The 19,277-nt window shown below is 43.2% G+C and overlaps 1 protein-coding gene across 1 annotated transcript in view; it reads left to right on the top strand.

Annotated features, from left to right (window-relative positions):
* The window catches only part of LOC100700528 (NACHT, LRR and PYD domains-containing protein 1-like), a 30,631-nt gene extending 19,022 nt beyond the window's left edge, over positions 1-11,609 (top strand). Inside the window, exons 4-5 of the mRNA XM_025904498.1 lie at positions 6,394-6,478; positions 11,523-11,609. Of these exons, the coding sequence (XP_025760283.1) occupies positions 6,394-6,478; positions 11,523-11,609 (172 nt within the window). The remainder of the gene's footprint in view (positions 1-6,393; positions 6,479-11,522) is intronic.
* Positions 11,610-19,277: the final 7,668 nt, after the last annotated feature.

Consider the following 19,277-nt stretch of genomic DNA (forward strand, 5'->3'; position numbering starts at 1 on the left):
AACAGGAAGAAACCTCCGGCAGAACCAGGCTCAGGGAGGGGCGGGGCCATCTGCTGCGACCGGTTGGGGTGAGAGAAGGAAAACAGGATGAAAGACATGCTGTGGAAGAGAGACAGAGATTAATAACAGATAAGATTCAGTGCAGACAGGTCTATTAACACACAGTGAGTGAGAAAGGTGACTGGAAAGGAAAAACTCAAGGCATCATGGGAATTGTCCGACAGCCTACGTCTATTGCAGCATAACTAAGGGAGGATTCAGGGTCACCTGATCCAGCCCTAACTATATGCTTTAGCAAAAAGGAAAGTTTTAAACCTAATCTTAAAAGTAGAGATAGTGTCTGTCTCCTGAATTCAAACTGGAAGCTGGTTCCACAGAAGAGGGGCCTGAAAACTGAAGGCCTCCCATTCTACTTTTAAATACTCTAGGAACAACAAGGAAGCCTGCAGTGCGAGAGCGAAGTGCTCTAATAGGGGTTGCGGTTTATTTCACACCTCAAACGTTTAGTAAACAATTAAACAAATAAAAGTGAACTGCAATAAATTACAGGCAGGATATCATAAACTACTAACTCTTACGCTTTGTCCACACCTAGACCAGTATTTTTGAAAACCCATTTTTTTCTATGCATTTGGACCTTTCGTCCACACGTAAATGGCGTTTCGAATCACAGAAAACAGATTTTTTAAAATTCCTGTCAGGTTGGAGATTTTCAAAAACTCAGTTTTTGCGTTTACGTGTGGACGAGGAATATGGTGTTCGTCATGCAACGTCAAAGGTATGTGCCTTTTTTCACATCACGCTGTGCACCACGTTGTTGTTTACATGAGATGAATTCCTACAATGGCAGATACAGAAAAAATACTGTCACTGTTAATCTTACTATCTGCAGTTTTTACATGCTTGTATATACACACACAGTTACTGTCCCTCCAATTAGAAAGGCAGAGGTGTCATGGTGTAATTATTTTCTGTGTAGTTGTTTTTTTCCTGTGTAATAATATTCAACATTGCTATCAATACATTTTTCAAAAAATGCCTCTCTGTGCAAAATGTTTTCAAATACATAAACAATTGTGGCAGTATCAGCCTGATATTATTTGTATCCCACTGTAACTTTACTGTATAAAGAGCTAACATCTCCAAAATTTCAGGAGTAGTTAGTCATTATAAGAAGTGTTTGTGAACTAAAAATCAAGAATGTGGGATACTGTTTGTCCGTGATTTGGAGAGCCCAGCGCGTGCTCCCAACGCACGGAAAACCAATTATGCAGGGGAGACCTACCTTGGCACTTGTGCAGGTGAAGCCAAAGGGAAGATATGCTTCACCATATTTTCTAGTCTTTGGCTTAGAAGGAAGTTGGTTTGGAAACTGTGACCCAGGACCCCCACACAACACACATACACGTCTGGGGTGTGCTTGTAACTGTCCTTTATTGAGCACACACTGTCTTTTTTCCTCCTGCGGGTTCTGGCACCAGCCTCGGTCGCAGCCACTCCGTCTCTCTCTCAGTCTGTGCTCCTTCTCGCTGCCAAAACATAAAAGAGGTATCCCTCATTAAACAGTCTTGTACACCTGTTCCCTCCCTGCCTCCGTGCCGCCCTGTGAGCTCACTGTGTCGCCCCTCCAAGGACCACGCCCCCGCCACAGCCCCCCCACCCCCCTCCAAAATCAGCCACGACCATCTGCGTATCCGGCCTGTGGACCACCTTGAACTTAAACGGCTGCAAAGCCAGATACCACTGAGTGATCTGGGCATTGGCATCCTTCATGCGGTGGAGCCACTGCAGTGGGGCATGGTCTGGACAGAGAGTGAATGGACGCCCCAGGAGGTAGTAACGAAGGAAGTCGACCGCCCACTGGATCGCCAGGCACTCCTTCTCGACAGTGCTGTAGCACCTTGCGGCTGATGAAGAGAATGGGACGGTGCCACCGTCACTGTAGATGATCACGTCATCTAAGTAGGCAGCAGCATACGCAGCGTGTGGACACAGCACCCGGTCCACGAGGCGTTGAAAGGTGGCCAGGGCCCTGAACAAGCCGAACAGAAGCGTGACAAATTGGTACAACCCGTACGGAGTGGAGAAGGCCATTTTTTCCTTAGACTTCGCAGACAAGGGAATCTGCCAGTAGCCCTTGGTCAAATCCAGCGTTGTAAAGAAACAAGCAGTGCCCAACCAGTCCAGGAGTTTGTCGACCCGGGGCATCGGGTACACATCAAACCGTGACACCTCATTCACCTTGCGGTAGTCCACACAGAACCGTATAGACCCAGCTTTCTTCACTACAAGAACTATGGGGCTACACCAAGCACTGTGCGACTCTTCTATTACACCCAGCCTCAGCATATCGTTCAATTCCGCTGAACAATTTGTCTTTTATGTTCCGGCAGCTTGTAGGGCCGTGAACGCACCGTCACGCCAGGCTGCGTTTCAACATGGTGCTCTATGAGAGATGTACGGCTGGGCAGGGGGGAGAACACATCAGCAAAGCGCTGTTGCAAGGCAGCGACATCCGCTCTCTGGGCCTGTGTGAGATGGTCGTCACAACAGAGGGAGGCGGCCCCAACACATCTCGCTCCTTAACCAGGCTCACCAGAGCAGCGGTTTCCACCTCCCTCCACACTTTAAGTAGGTTGACGTGGTAAATCTGTGTCGCTCCTCCCCTGTCCGACCAGGCAACTTCATAGTCAAAATCCCCCACCCGCCGTGTGACCACAAAGGGCCCTTGCCACTTGGCGAGCAATTTAGAGCTGGAGGAAGGGAGTAATACAAGCACTTTGTCTCCCGGTGAAAATTGCCTGAGCCTAGCCCCTCTGTTGTACAGGCTATGCTGATGTTGCTGGGCCTGGAGCAAATTCTCCCTTGATAATCTTTCCAGCCTGTGCAGCTTTGCTCTCAGGTCCAGCACGTATTGAATTTCATTCTTTTGGAGGAAGGGTCGAGCCCCACAGTTTTCTTTAATCAGGTCGAGCCACGCTCTTCGCTGAAATGGTGCTCAGTGGCACTGCTTCCGGATATCGCGTTGCGTAATCCACCAGGACCAACACAAAGCGATAGCCGCGTGCACTCCGGTGGAATGGCCCGATGAGATCCATACCAATGCGTTCAAATGGGATCTCCATCAGTGGTAATGGGTGCAATGGCGCCTTCGGAACGGCTGGCTGGTTAACCAGCTGGCATTTTGGTCACGACGCACACCAGCGGCGCACGTCGATCCAAATGCCCGGCCAATAGAATCGGGCCATTATGCGCTCCAAAGTCTTCTCACAACCCAAATGCCCTGCCATGGGGTTTGAATGAGCCGCCTGGAAAATCGTTTCCCGGTGGCTTTGCAGCACCAACAACTGTGTGCGGATCTCATTAGTGCAAGTGTCGCGCCTCACTCGATAAAGCCGATCATTCCATAACTGGAAATGGGGGTAAGTCCGCGCGGCATCAGGGCGCACCAAGCGACCATCAATATCCATCACTTGGTCATAGGCTGAGCGTAGGGTGTCGTCCAGAGACTGCTCCAGTGGAAAATCTTCCCTGGGGTGCACGACGGGAGGCTGTGGGGCTTCCATAGAAGTCCCCACCACCTCCTCCCCCCCAGAGTCAGTGTCGGACGACCCCGCGTCACCTCTGAGCGCCGCGCAAACGTTGCACAAATTTACTGGCCGCGATCGCATCCCCATGTATTGCCCCAGTAAGCTGTGGAACCCCGGCCAATTTGTGCCCAAAATTAGGTGATGCGACAGGCGCGGGCTAACCGCCACCTTTACCCTATGCGTTTTGCCCGTGAATTTCAGCAGCAGCGACACTGCCGGATACTTGTGAATATCCTCATGCACACATTTCACCTCCACCCACTCTGCTTCCAACAATGCCCCAGGGCGAACCAAACTTTGGTGAATCAGGGTCTGCATACAGCCCATGTCCACCAAGGCGTGGTGTATACCCCCTCGACACCTTACCGGTATGCGGTATGTCCCTCCCGGACCGGGAGCGGGTGCTGGAGCCCTGGCGACGCGGAACACCTGCCCGACCTCCATTAGCGGGCAGTCACGGCGCAGATATCCCGGCCGTCCGCACTTCCATCAATCCGGTCCCTGCGTCTGTGCGAGCTTAACGGCGGGCTGGGCTAGCGGGGGGTCCGACATCACGGCGTACAACTGGATTTCGGCACCACTTGTGACCCAGGACCCCCACACAACACACATACACGTCTGGGTTGTGCTTGTAACTGTCCTTTATTGAGCCAGAACTGCTGCGGGTTCTGGCACCAGCCTCGGACGCAGCCACTCCGTCTCTCTCTGTCTGTGCTCGTTCTCACTGCCAAAACATAAAACAGTTCTCCCTCATTAAACAGTCCTGTACACCTGTTCCCTCCATGCCGCCCTGTGAGCTCACTGTGTCACCCCTCCTGTGCAGCAGGCCAAGGACCACGCCCCCGCCACAGAAATGTATTTGACGATGCTTCATCTTCTGCTTTGGGTTTGTGTGGGAGCCCTGTCAAAACGTGTCAATTATGCTAGCAGTGTCCAAGCATTCTTTTTTTTCCTTTTTTTTTTTTAAATTCATAACGCGCCCACCTGCAATGGCTCTTCATTTTGGGAACCTCTGGATTAACAGAAGGCTTTTTAGGGAGTTTGTAGGACATTCTGATAATAATGAATTACAGTAGTCCAGCCTAGAAGTAATAAATGCATGAACTAGTTTTTCAGCGTCACTCTGAGACAGGATATTTCTAATTTTAGAGGTGTTCCCTAAATGGAAGAAAGCAGTGTTACATATTTGTTTAATATGTGCATTGAAGGACATGTCTTGGTCAAAAACTCCAAGGTTCCTCACAGTGTTACCGGAGGCCAAGGTAATGCCATCCAGAGTAGGAATTTGGTTAGATACCATATTTCTAAGATTTTCAGGGCCGAGTAAAATAACCTTAGTTTGATCTGAATTAAGAAGCAGAAAGTTAGCGGCCATCCAGGTCTTTGTGTCTTTAACACATTCCTGCAGTTTAACTCATTGGTGTGTGTTATCTGGCTTCATGGACAGATAGAGTTGGGTGTTGGGTCAGCTGCATAGCAGTGAAAATGTATACTATGCCTTCTGATGATTGTTAAGGTTCAGATATTGAGGTGGAATCCAAAATAACCACAGATCCGGGCTGGTGCAATTAGACGACATTTTAATGTACACACGTGCGGAGTCCAAAACACTGCGCAGATTCAGCGTTGAACTATCTTACAATAGTCAGAACAAAGACTTTATAGGGTTGGCAGTCTGCCTGTTGCCAGGCAGACTCAAACAAAGCATACATCACTCCAAAACCACAAACGTTCAGTTAACTTTGAACATAGTTTTAAAAAAGAACATTGTCTTCGGCTCGACCCCAGGTGCTTCCTGTCACCATCCTGCCCAGGCTTATCTTCTGGAACATCAGGTCCACGTTCTGCACAAACTGTCACTCATGCACAACTTTGCAGTTGCAAGCAAAACATGATTAAACTCTTACCTATATAAATGAGTCTATCTAATATGTGTGTATGTGTGTCAGCTTCTGCTGCCCTTTATTTCACCCTTCACTTCATCAGCTAAACCTCGTAACCTTTCCACCAGACAGAAGGCCAGCATGTACTGAAACTATGTGTGTGTATGTGTATATGTCTGTACATGTGTGATCCTCACACTGCACTTTGATTGACCTCAGCTTAAGCAACCAGGCTAAGGCCATCCTGTGTGTGCCGATCTTGACTTATATGTAAAATGTATAAAACAAATGTTCCAATCTGATACAACTACTTAAAGCTTAATCAAAGATTAAAATAACCTGCTCAAAATACTTGCACTCAGACTCTGCTTTCAGTTTCACTTCTGCAAAGCACGCTGTTTCCTGTCAGCCTGCAACTTCAAAAACATGTAACTTCCTGTCTTATTTTGGCACAGAGTTACTCTACGTGGGGCCTTTTCTTTCACCATGCCGTCTGCATACAAACATTTAAGATTATAAATTCAACTCAACAGTTTAAAGTGGTTATAACTGCCCCTGTAATAAAGACTGATATAATATCAGTATATTTGAACATTTGAATGCAATATCACTATGAATAATTAATGGAATGGTAATACTGATTATAAAAAATAGCAGCAGAAATAGCAGCAAAATATCCTTTTAATCTCTACATGATACTGCCTAGGGGAAGCATGTGTAATGTAAACAGAATTGGCCCTACAACTGGATCAGTCCAAATCATCAACAGTTTGATCCACGTATGGACTGAAGTGTATTTGTGAAAATGTTGGACTGTTCCTTTATCAGTGTCTAATGTGTGTGTAGTATGTGTATGAGAGCCATGTAATGTCCATGTGTGCATGCTGACTGTGCTGCTCTGACCCCCCTCCTCCTTTCAGGGTGGAGCCTGCTGGAGTCCGATGGTTGAGACCAGGTCTGAGGAAGTGTAAGTGTGTTTTTAATGGGATTCATGAAAACCAAGCAGTACACATTCAACCATCTTCATCATTCACATATCTGATGTCAGGAGTCATCATCAAAGTGTCAATCAATGAACAGATGATGGATCAATAACTGCAGCTGGATTGTGTTTGTTCTCTCCATCAGATTTCTGTCAACTCACAATCGACACAAACACAGTGAACACAAAGCTCCAACTGTCTGACAACAACAGGAAGGTGACACGTGTGGAGGAGGTTCAGTCATATCCTGATCATCCAGACAGATTTGATGTTCGTCCTCAGCTGCTGTGTAGAAATGGTCTGACTGGTCGCTGTTACTGGGAGGTCGAGTGGAGAGGAGACGTTTTTATATCAGCGAGTTACAGAAGAATCAGAAGGAAAGGAGATGGTGATGACTGTGTGTTTGGATTTAATGATCAGTCCTGGAGTCTGTACTGCACTACTGATGGTCCTGTTTATGTCTGTCATGACACCAAATTCTTATCCTCCTCCTCCTCCTCCTCTGTCTCTAAGAGAGTAGCAGTGTATGTGGACTGTCCTGCTGGCACTCTGTCCTTCTACAGAGTCTCCTCTGACACTCTGATCCACCTCCACACCTTCAACACCACATTCACTCAAACTCTTTATCCTGGGTTTTGGTTCTTTCCTGGTTCCTCAGTGTCCCTGTGCTGAGTGGAGTGTAAAGAGTGTCTCCTGTTAGAGAAACACTCTGACTGTTGAACAGATAGTTCAGTCTGTACATGTCTGTCTCTTTCACTCACAAACACGTTTTCAGATTCATGGATTCAATCAGTTGATGTTTGAAACTCTTCTAAATGATTCCTTGTAAACTTCTTCCTCTTCAGTCCTTTAAAGATGGAAGCTCCCATTATTCCAGGATCCACATGTTGTTTTTGTCTTTTTCCACACAAAGCTTCACAGTGACTCTCAGTATGTTGTGTTTCTCTGAAGCTCAGTTCACAACCAGCTCCTCTGCATTTTCAACAAGTCTGAGCTCATTAAAATGAATCCAGTTGTTTGATTTCTCTTTCTAAATGGGATGTTTCCAAACTCTCCACATGCTCTTACTGTTTCACTCATTGTTGGAAGCTCATCATTTGAAATTGTTTCAGCCATAGAAGCTGAAAATATTGGCTCAATAGTTTTGAATGCAGTTCTAAGCAGAATCTGATTGTATTGAGGGATCATAATGCATGGGGCTTATCTGATAAACAGCAAAGGCTTCAATCCTCATTTGAAACTAGTTTTGTGTTTTTCCCGTGTTGAACAAGAACATGGTGCAGGATGTTGGTAACAGCTTGGTTATCAAACTCTTAGAAACATGTAAACATGTGTGTGTAGCACTGCATATGTTGTGTATCACTTTAGTTTGTATAAAACATGAAAACTATCACAACGGGTCCTGATGAAGAATGTGGTGGCAGATTTTTTTTCTCATGTATTAATCGCATATTTTAACTATATCACTTTAGTATAGTAAAAGTCACAAGTTTGTATGCATGTGGAATGTGATCACAAGTGGGCCCAAATTTTATTGCACCTTCACAGCAGCAGTCTGGGCGACCCAGGTCCCTGACAATGTTTTGTCCTCCAAAACACATTGCTAGCATTAACTGAACTTCCAAAACAGAGCTACCTAGATCACTTAAATTACACAATTGAAAGCATATGTCTATTGTTTGTGTATTTATACACAAACACTCACAGATATATTCAAATAATTTATAAAAAATGTTCATTTACCTGTTACTACCACACACAAAGTCCGGTCGTTGGAACTTCCTGGCTTATTAGCCACTAGGATCATGGAGCATTTCCGTTGTGTTTTGGAGTTTGTACATGTCGTGGAGGTTTCACATGCTTTGGAGTGTGTACGTGCTTCGGAATTTGTACGTGTTTTGGAGTTTGTACGTGCTACCGAGTTTCGGGGCCACCGTAAATATACTTGTATTTATTCACTCCACATAAAATGTAATAAATAAATTATAAATTATAAAAACCAACCATTTACATTTCAACTTCTATGTAACTATTTAAATTTTTCTCATATAGGACTGGGATGATTTTTTTGGGAGAGTGTTTTCCTGCTTGGAATTGCATACATAGGATTCAGTGCATGAACAAACTTTCTGAATCCCTTTCTAATGTGATGATGTTGTCTCTTGTTGTTGTCCCTGGCTCTCTTTCTCTCCTTCCCTCCCACACTGTTCCTGTGCTACTGCGAGTGTAACTACCGCTCCTCCCCCCTCTGCTCAGCACAAGCACAAGGCTCACGTGCGGAGTAAAGTGAAAAAAAGTGTGAGAGAAAAAAAGAAAACACTGTTCCCAATAAGGAGCCGGCTCGCTTCGTTCACTTCAAAGATCTGGCTCTAAGAGCCATTTTGTTCGCAACCGAGACATCACTAGACAGTAAGGTTCAGAGACGACTCCACTCATTTCCAGCACACACAGACGTACGGTGAATGACGGTGCATGTTTGTAGGCTTGTTAGCAGTGGCGGTCCTAGCCTGTTTGGCGCCCTGGGCGAACACCCCCTCTGGCGCGCCCCCCTCCCCCCCCCCCCACACGCACACACATACACACACACACACAGACACACACACACACACACGCACACACACACGAAGAGAGAGAGAGTATGCATTGTATGCAAACGGCTACTAAACAGACATCATAATTCATCATACAGTGAGAACAGGATAAATCTACAATTGACACTGACTAATTAATATTATATTATTGTATATATTGTTTGGAGTTTAGTCTGTTACTGTTACTATTTTTACCATTTCTTCTTGGAGGAACTGTAACCCACATAATTTCCTTAGGGAATAAGAAAGTATTCTATTGAGAACCTGTGGTCCATCATCAAATGTGAGATTTACAAGGAGGGAAAACAGTACACCTCTCTGAACAGTGTCTGGGAGGCTGTGGTTGCTGCTGCACGCAATGTTGATGGTGAACAGATCAAAACACTGACAGAATCCATGGATGGCAGGCTTTTGAGTGTCCTTGCAAAGAAAGGTGGCTATATTGGTCGCTGATTTGTTTTTGTTTTGTTTTTGAATGTCAGAAATGTATATTTGTGAATGTGGAGATGTTATATTGGTTTCACTGGTAAAAATAAATAATTGAAATGGGTATATATTTGTTTTTTGTTAAGTTGCCTAATAATTATGCACAGTAATAGTCACCTGCACACACAGATATCCCCCTAAAATAGCTAAAACTAAAAACAAACTAAAAACTACTTCCAAAAACATTCAGCTTTGATATTAATGAGTTTTTTGGGTTCATTGAGAACATGGTTGTTGTTCAATAATAAAATTATTCCTCAAAAATACAACTTGCCTAATAATTCTGCACTCCCTGTAGATATCAAAACTAGAAGTAAAGGATGACTATTGCGTAGGCGTAAATAAAGTCTCTGTTCACTGTGTGTAATATATATTTTTAACAAAGGCCAGGTTCGCAGAGCTCAGCAATACGTGACTGCTCAGAGCGCCATCTTGGGCCCTTCTCGACTATCGCTATCACTATCTGATTTTGTTGTGCCTGAATAAAAAAAAGAAACTTTAGCTGACAGATTGATTGTGCATCCAAGTTGTGTGCTAAGAAAACACACAGATCATTCAGTTTGTTCTTACCTGTAGGACACTTTGGACAGCATTCATTTCCTATCTGATCCTCTGGTGGACAACGAGAGAGGCTGAGACCACAGAAGACTGTCATCAGCATTATCTGAATGGAAAGAAAAGGGTTTGATTTGTACCATCCACTACTTACAGATTAACAAAGAGCATTAGGATAAGGAGGCATGGAGTAATAATATGAGCAGCAACCAGCAAAGGGCGCTCTATCCTTCAGGTGAGCTGCTGAGCCAGGTGAGCTGCAACTTTAAGCAGAAATACTGCAGAATTCACAGGTTTCCTTCTTGAAGACATCTGATCTGACAGGAACTCCCAATCAGAATTTTCTTCTTTTGGAACGAGGAAACTTTGAGCCAACAGAAAGCTGGACAACATCTGGCAACACAAAGAAATGAGAGGTTAGAGATTAGCCAGCAACACAGGGTGAAGCTGATTGTGAGGACTGTTTAAAAAAAGGCTTCAGAGACACAGATGAGACTGAAACAGTATCAGATGACAGAGAGGCAGGATTTTAGCAGCCACATAGAAACTGTTGAACCTGTCACACCATCAGTCTTTGACTGTGGAGGTTCTCAGTCTTCCAGGTCATGGTTGTCTAAGGAGCTTGGAAAGAAAAGAGACTGGACTTCTTTAACCCTCTCAAGGCAGACGTTGCCGATTTGCAACAGTTAAAAACTAACAACCTGATTACCCCACATACATATTTTATGAGTTTTTTTTTACTCAGAAGTACCACTGCAGGACTTGGTTGTGCATTAGCAACAAAACACTTAATTTGAGCCTGAGAGGGTTAAGTTCCTTGAAGATGTTTCACCTCCCATCTGAGAAGCTTCTTCAGTTTTCAAACCCATGGTGGAGAGTCCCAGGTATTAATCAGAGAAACCCAAGAACTTTCTCCAAACACAACGTCCCAGTCCACTTCAGACCCAGCCACACACTCAGACACAAACTGGTTCATCACAAGAACAAAACACAAACACAAACTAAACAACGTAGTGTTTGCTGTTGTTACGACCCCCTCTGCTAGGCGTCAGGGGAGGAGTAACATACACAAGCCCCCCACACAAAACTGAGTAAAGTAAAAGGTTTTAATTTCAAACTTTAAACAGAAAACCGACAGGGCTGTTCAACAGACCACTGGGCAGACAATGATTACATGAAGAAGAAAACAGTCAGGCGTAAGAGCTAAGGGTTAACTAAAACAAGCTGGCGGCACATAAAATAAAAGCTAAGGGTAACTAAGGCAAGCCAGCATCACAAAACTCTAATGAAACTAAGTTTAGCTGTATGTCAGGTTTAAACAAAGAGCAAACAGGTTTAATAAACAAGCGCGGCAGACAAGGAGACCACTGCATGTTCACTTCAGAGCAGTAGTTCCCCATAGTGTGACGGATCCTCAGCCTTTTATACTCCCAGGTGCAGACAATCAGCCCGTCAATTGGTCTTGGAGTGGTCATGGGATCTCCAGGCAGCCAATCGTCCGCGAGGTCTGACACACTGTGATCTGCAAAAAAGAAGGCTGGCACAGGACTCCCAGCAGCCAATCATCCACGAGTCCTGGCACACTTAGATTTGAATAAGCACAAAAGGGTAGTCTCGCTCTCTCCAAGGCCCAGGGCCATAACAGCTGTGCAGTACAGCGAGGAGTGCTCAGACCTCTACATGGGGTGTGTGTGTGTGCGCGTGTCTTTTCTTGCCTCATCTCCTCTCCGTATGGAGTTGTGACAGACTTCCTGTTTCTGGCTTTAATCCCTGCACACAGCTACATTGCATTTTGCACACCCAGTGCTGACTTTGTCATCTTCGTCACTTGAAACTGAAACCAATCTTCTTCTTTGTGCTTTGTCCAGGCTGCTTTTTTCCTCTGGCTGAGTTGTGTCTTTTCTCAGCCCACACCTTCCCATTGCTTTAGTGATCGGGGTTTGCAGCTGGGGATGACCTTCCAGCCGACTTCTCAAATGTCCAGCTTTATTGCTGGACTTCTTCTTTGAGAGCTCAGTAAGAAAGAGCAAATTATGCACTGAAGATGTCATTCTTGAATTCAGGGCACTGAGCGGTTGAAAAGGTGTAGGGTGGCAATGTGAAGTTGTAGCATAGCACCATGGGCCACCTCTACAACAGCCGCTCTAGTGAACATGGAGTTTCCTCTCAGTGCGTCATGTTTTTATTGAACTTGAAACTCATTCTGAATATTTGGCCTCATGGATGTCGTCTTGCTCTCTACATAATTTGGACTTTTTGAAGCTCAAGCAGCTCATTAAATTGAAGTATTTTTAATTTGATGAAGAGTGAGTAAGACGCTTGATTGAAGCTGGTGTTATTAATGATTCTTATTGCTCTTTGTTGGAATAAATATATGTAGGTTGGAAATGCTCTTCATTAAGCACCTGTCACTGGTTTAATATCATGCAGTTCATCACTGTGACCACCTGGGGGCAGTAATCTGTCATCAGTCAGTATCTCTCTGCTGACGTCAGTGTTTCTATCAGTTTAATAATATCAGTGTTCACATATAGAGCATTATTATCACACTGATGAACATTAGTGCTGAAACGCTGCAGTGAATGTGTCCTAATGTCAGTATTATTGTATGTGGAGAGTTGTAGGTACTGACAGTGACCGCTGGAGGGCAGTGAAGCTCATAGTTTCACTGGAACAGTCCAGAAGCCTGTCAGTGAAACATCATTAGACGCTCAGCGACGTCACTTCAGGTGTAACTGTGTGTTTTCAATACTATGAATGTGCTTCGTCACCATGGAAACGTCTCATTCACTTGTACTAAATACTCCTTATACAAGTTATACACTCTTAGTTTAATACTAGATTAGGGATGCAACGATACCAATTTTTTCAAACCGATCCGATACCGATACTTGGATCTGAGTACTTGCCGATACCGAGTACAAAAACCGATACTTCTACCACACACAAGTTAAACTTAACCAGTAGTAAAGAAACGACCCCAGACAACTCTTTAACACAAACGAAACGTTTACTGAACGTAAGGGCAGAGACAAATACTGTACAACACATCCCTTTTTTAAACTCAAATGATATTCCAATTCCTTAACCAAATGAAATACACTGTATAAATGAAATAATTCCCTTTCAAATTATATTAAACAACCCAACTTATGTTATCACCTTTTGGTAAGTGACTCACTAATATACACTCCAAAACATGTTATATAAATCCACTAAACATACAATATTCACACATGGGCCCCACACACACTCACATTCACACTTGTTGCAGGCCTGTTTGCTGCTCACGCCGGACGATGGAGAAAAATCCTCTTCTCCCCAGTAAGAGCACAAAAGTCTGACTTACAGTTCCGTTGCTCGGTAGGTCGCCGTTCACCAGTCCCACACTAAATCCACTCCCTGCGGACCCGATGCTGTCTCTGCTACAGCGCGTTAGCCAGTCACTGTCCAGCTCTCCGACAGTCCTGCCTCCGTGGCGCAACCAAGCAGTCCGGGCTAGCCTTTAGCCTCGGCGGTCGTAGCTGGAAACACAGTTTTCCACGGTGGTGCGACCGTTGAAACAAAAAGTCACTTCACCCACACTCTGTTGCGAAGCTCTCACACGGTTAGCTTTCTAGTCACACACTCTTTTGTGCTAGTTAACCTCAGTAAAACTAGCCGAGTCTCTCACTTTGGTTCAGCTAACCTCGTGCATCTCTCCATGCCGTTCTCTTCTGTGAACTGTGAACACCTTATGTGGCGTTCAAGTCCATGGGAATTATGAGTATCTACTCCCAAATTCCCATCCAGGCTACATTAGTATCGGTTCATGGTATCGGTTGACTTTTACGAGTACGAGTACGCACACATTTTACAGTATCGGCCCCGATACCCGATACCAGTATCGGGATCGGTGCATCCCTATACTAGATACATTCAGACATTTCCCCCAATTCAATCAAATGTTTTTACAGTTTTTCTTTTTTTTGTTTTATCGAGGCTTTTAGTGTGAAACATCAGCAGAAGGAAGTGTGTTTTTCTCTGTGAAGACAAACCAAGTGTAAATGTGTGTGTTGGTGAGCTCACAGTCAGTGTTTGTGCTCCTCTTTTCTCTCCGTGGCCTCAGAAATGCTCACTCTGTTTGTACATCACTTATTGTCAGCAATAGAGTTCATTCTGCTTTGTGGACATAAACACATCTGTCATCACGTCATCTTTGTTTTTGATGCAGCGTTTTAGAAAATTAGAGCTGCATGAAAAACAATGAAACAGCTTCTAAAAGTTTGACATCAAAGCAAATCTAATGTCTGTCACCAAATTCCAGCAGATTCTTCACCAGGACCCTTTGTGATAGTTTTCATGTTTCATACAAACTAAAGTGATACACAACATATGCAGTGCTACACACACATATTTATTAACAATTAACATATTAACAGAGCATGTGGAGAGTTTGGAAACATCCCATTAAGAAAGAGAAATCAAACATTCATTTTAATGAGCTCAGACTTGTTGAAAATGCAGAGGAGCTGGTTGTGAACTGAGCTTCAGAGAAACACAACATACTGAGATTCACTGTGAAGCTTTGAGTGGAAAAAGGCAGAAAAACAATATGTGGGTCCTGGAATAATGGGAGCTTCCATCTTTAAAGGACTGAAGAGGAAGAAGTTTACAAGGAATCATTTAGAAGAGTTTCAAACATCAACTGATTGAATCCATGAATCTGAAAACGTGTTTGTGAGTGAAAGAGACAGACATGTACAGACTGAACTATCTGTTCAACAGTCAGAGTGTTTCTCTAACAGGAGACACTCTTTACACTCCACTCAGCATAGACACAGTGAAGCCCCAGAACAAACCCAAAACCCAGGATAAAGAGTTTGAGTGAATGTGGTGTTGAAGGTGTGGAGGTGGATCAGAGTGTCAGAGGAGACTCTGTAGAAGGACAGAGTGCCAGCAGGACAGTCCACATACACTGCTACTCTGTTAGAGACAGAGGAGGAGGAGGAGGAGGAGATGGGTGTTTGTCTGTTATTGTGTCTGAGAGAGCGAGGACCATCATCAAAGCAGTCCAGACTCCAGGACTGATCAGTGTGTCCAAACACACAGTCGATGCTTTTTCCTTTCCTTGCAATTTGTCTGTAACTTACTGATATCTCAACTCTTCCTCTCCACTCGACCTCCCAGTAACAGCGACCAGTCAGACCATTTCTACACAGCAACTGAAACCAGCCATCAAATCTGTCTGGATGATCAGGATATGACTGAACCTCCTCCACACGTGTCACCTTCCTGTTGTTGTCAGACAGTTGGAGCTTTGTGTTCACTGTGTTTGTGTCGATTGTGAGTTGACAGGAATCTGATGGAGAGAACAAACACAATCCAGCTGCAGTTATTGATCCATCATCTGTTCATTGATTGACACTTTGATGATGACTCCTGACATGATGAAGATGGTTGAATGTGTGCTGCTTTGTTTTCATGAATCCCATTAAAAACACACTTACACTTCCCCAGACCTGGTCTCAACCATCGGACTCCAGCAGGCTCCACCCTGAAAGGAGGAGGGGTCAGAGCAGCACAGTCAGCATGCACACATGGACATTACATGGCTCTCACACACACACTGTTACACACTTATAAAGAAACAGTCCAACATTTCCACAAATACACTTCAATCCATACGTGGATCAAACTGCTGATGATTTGGACTGATCCTGGATCTGTCACTACACCATTGTATTAAATGAAATATGACTGATTCAAACTGTGACCTGTGTTTGAATCAGTCATATTCAAACACTTCATTATCTTTATATTCCTCTTCTGTTTAGCTGGAAAGGACACCCCCCTGCCTTTGCTGCCAGCTGTTTTTCTCCTCTTGGTGTCTGTGTGGTTACTGTACATGACCTCTGACTTTTGAGTGAGTGCAGCATTGTGTTCATGTGTTTTAATGCCACCTGATACCTGTTCATGTTCTGATTTAACAGCAGATTAACACTGTGCTCAAGGGGGATTAGTCTGTGGAAACCGGATATTTCTTTGGAATGGCTGTAGAAGATTTTTTTTTTAACTCTGATTCCTTTAATGTGATTAATGTGAAATTTGGAGATGGTAGTTTTTTAATGAAAAAATTAAATCATTGATTACATACTAAACTAGTTACTTAACGTGGAAATAGCATTTACCAGGAGGCTGCTTTTATTTTGAAATTAGGTCTTAGTTTATCCTACCTACATACCTACGTAACTGACCTTGTCTGAATATTTAGTGTTAACTTCACCATAGTTTCAACTAACAATCTCCTACAATCAGTCTAGTGGGTCAAATGATATGACATTTTCAAGATCAAAATTAGTCTGATCTGTTTGATCCAAATTTTGATCTTGTTAATGATGTTAATTACAGCATTTCAACCATAAAAGTTTCAGTTACTGCCCACTATACTACCCCATGTTCCCCCTTTTTTCCCAGCTCATCTGTTTCACCTCTTCTGGTGCTGTCATATAGTCCAACAATGTGATAGTGAATGTCATATTTGAAGTCCAACATCTACCAGATGGATGACAAAATGTGAAACTTACTTCAACCAAGAGTGTTCTTACTGTGTTTTACAACTTGTTTAAAATGTTATTTCATTTTAAACAACATTTTATTCAACATGAACAACAAATTCATTCAACAATGGTTGGAATTTTAGAGAAAAAAAGAACAGAAGAGAAAATCAGATTTATTCCATTTTATAATTGTTACCTGCTTAAGAGATTGTTCAATGAAAACATTTTCCTACTTTCCATTCAGGATTTGTAGCACAAAATTGGTATGCAGTAAATCTCCACCATCACTCTTCGTGTCATTCACATAGTTCAAATGCAATTTTTCAGTCTTTCGCTGTTTCTCATTTCTCACTTTGTACATCCAACACTCCTCTCCTCACATCTTAGCCCCTCACATTAAAGATGTGAGCAGAGGAGCTGAGGCAACAAGTGTTCATCCTTGTTTTGGACACTCATTTGGAAGATAAATAGTTTTGTTACCGCCCAGTGCTAAAGACATCAACATATTTAACAACACTTTAAATGAATACTATTAGTGCAACATGACAGGATGTCGTATTTTTCTTTGTTTATTTGTTTTTTAAATAACAAAAAAATGTTGAAGGGCTGGCATCCAGGATTTAGTGAATTAAAAATTCTTATTTTATTTTTAAAGTGTTATTTAGTCTTATTGTTTTTATTCCATTTAAATTTTTTTCATGTTTAACTCAAGTCTTCCATTTTAATCATTCCATTTTATTGTTCTTAATGGGGTGGCTGTGGATCAGGATGTAGAGCAGGTCACTTACTAATCGGAAGGTTGGTTAAGGTTGGAAAAGCATAGGAAAGAAAAGTACTTGTATGAATGGGTGAATGTGGAAAGTTGTATAAAAGCGTTTTCAGTGCCCAGAATAGAAAAGAACTATATGAGGACCAGACTGTTTACAATTTTTTCTTCAGTCTTACTGTTAATTTTATTTATTTATTTTCTATGTTGGTTTCAAATACAATATTTTTTACTGTGTACTGGTTTTGCTATATATGAATAAATAAAGGCAGTTTTTCAAGCTTCTTTGCTTTCAGCTATATAGAGGAAAGAATGCATGTGGTTTTTACATCATACCTTTATTCTGATCATAAATTTTAACTGCCTAACAGTTTCCTCAGTCTTTGTGCAATGCTAGGCTAAATATGTTTTAGGCCTTTTTCTATTCAGATTTTAATCAAATCTTAACCAGGGTCAGAGGGAGAATTTTTTTCTCAAAATGTCTGCCCAGTTAAACACAGATCTACCCTAATGATGAATAAATGAGCAAAAGGCATGTCATACCTGCATGAAAAAAAAAATAACAGGAAGTGAGTGAATGACACAGGAAATGTTTCCAGCTCCTTCTTCTCTATCAGACCTTCTCTCCATACCTGAGAGTGTCCTGTCTCCAGTGTGGATCCTTCAGCAGCCTTATTCCTGAGTCTCCTGGATGATTGTAGCTCAGATCCAGCTCTCTCAGATGGGAAGGGTTGGAGCTCAGAGCTGAGGCCAGAGATATACAGCCTTCCTCTGTGATCAGACAGCCTGACAGACTGCAGACACAAAGATATCAAATACAGAGATTGTAATCTAACTGTGTGTAGCAGGCAGGATCGGACCCAAAATTCACAACTCTCAGAGACGGAACCTAACTCAAAACGCAGCTTTATTGCTGGAATAACTGAAGACGTTAGTGATGTTACATCTGACACTGAAGCCCCGAGGCCTGTGTTAAGTAAAGGAGAAGTGTGTCCAAATGAAGCCTGTGTCGAGGTCCATATCATTCTTCAGAATTTTTCGTGACTTAAGATAAACGAGGCCGTGCTCCGAAATGAGTAGGGCTTAGAGTAGAGTTGCTGCTCCTCAACCACATAAAAGGTGTCAGCTGAGGTGATTCGGGCACCTCATTAGAAGGCCTCCTGGACGTTTTCTAGGTGAGGTGTTTGGGGCATAACCTAATGTGAGGAGGACATACTGGAGATATGTGTGTGTAAGTTTTCAGTCATCCAGGTCATCGTAATCAAAGGAACTTGGAAAGGAAAGCATCTGGACTTCTTTGAGTTTTTTGAAGACGTTTCACCTCTCATCCAAGAAGCTTCTTCTGTTTTAAGACCAAAGCTTGAGAGATACTACTTGTCTGCCACCTATTTTTGAGATCCCTTCCTAGACACATTAACCCCCACCCAGATCTTGTGTCAGTTGATCTCAGTAATTGATGATAGGGTCTCTGAACTATCTGCCTGGAGAAGATTGAAAATCCATCTTTTAAAAGTTATGAGAAAGCCATTCCTCTTCAAAAAGTGACACAAAGTGCATCTGTCAAGGCCCCCACTGTTGTGGCAGCATTTGAAATGGGCCAAACGTAGATGTGTAGTGGTGTGCGGATCGATACTTAAATATAGATTCCTCCAATACCAGTAATTTATCTTCTAGAATCGATTCCCATATTAAAATATTGATATTATAGTAATTTGGGGTAAATTTGTAGTTTATCATTAACAGGAACACAGTGGAAAGAAACTATATCATTCGGATCGTTTACATTGGAAGGAACTACTTCCTCTTCTGCCTTTCATAGTCATGTGTGAAATACGGCTGTATAAATGTGTCACAGCCCCTTGGCGTGCGCACTCACAACAATGG

This window comes from Oreochromis niloticus, unplaced genomic scaffold (assembly GCF_001858045.2).
Source record: "Oreochromis niloticus isolate F11D_XX unplaced genomic scaffold, O_niloticus_UMD_NMBU tig00002015_pilon, whole genome shotgun sequence".
NCBI classification, from domain to species: domain Eukaryota; kingdom Metazoa; phylum Chordata; class Actinopteri; order Cichliformes; family Cichlidae; genus Oreochromis; species Oreochromis niloticus.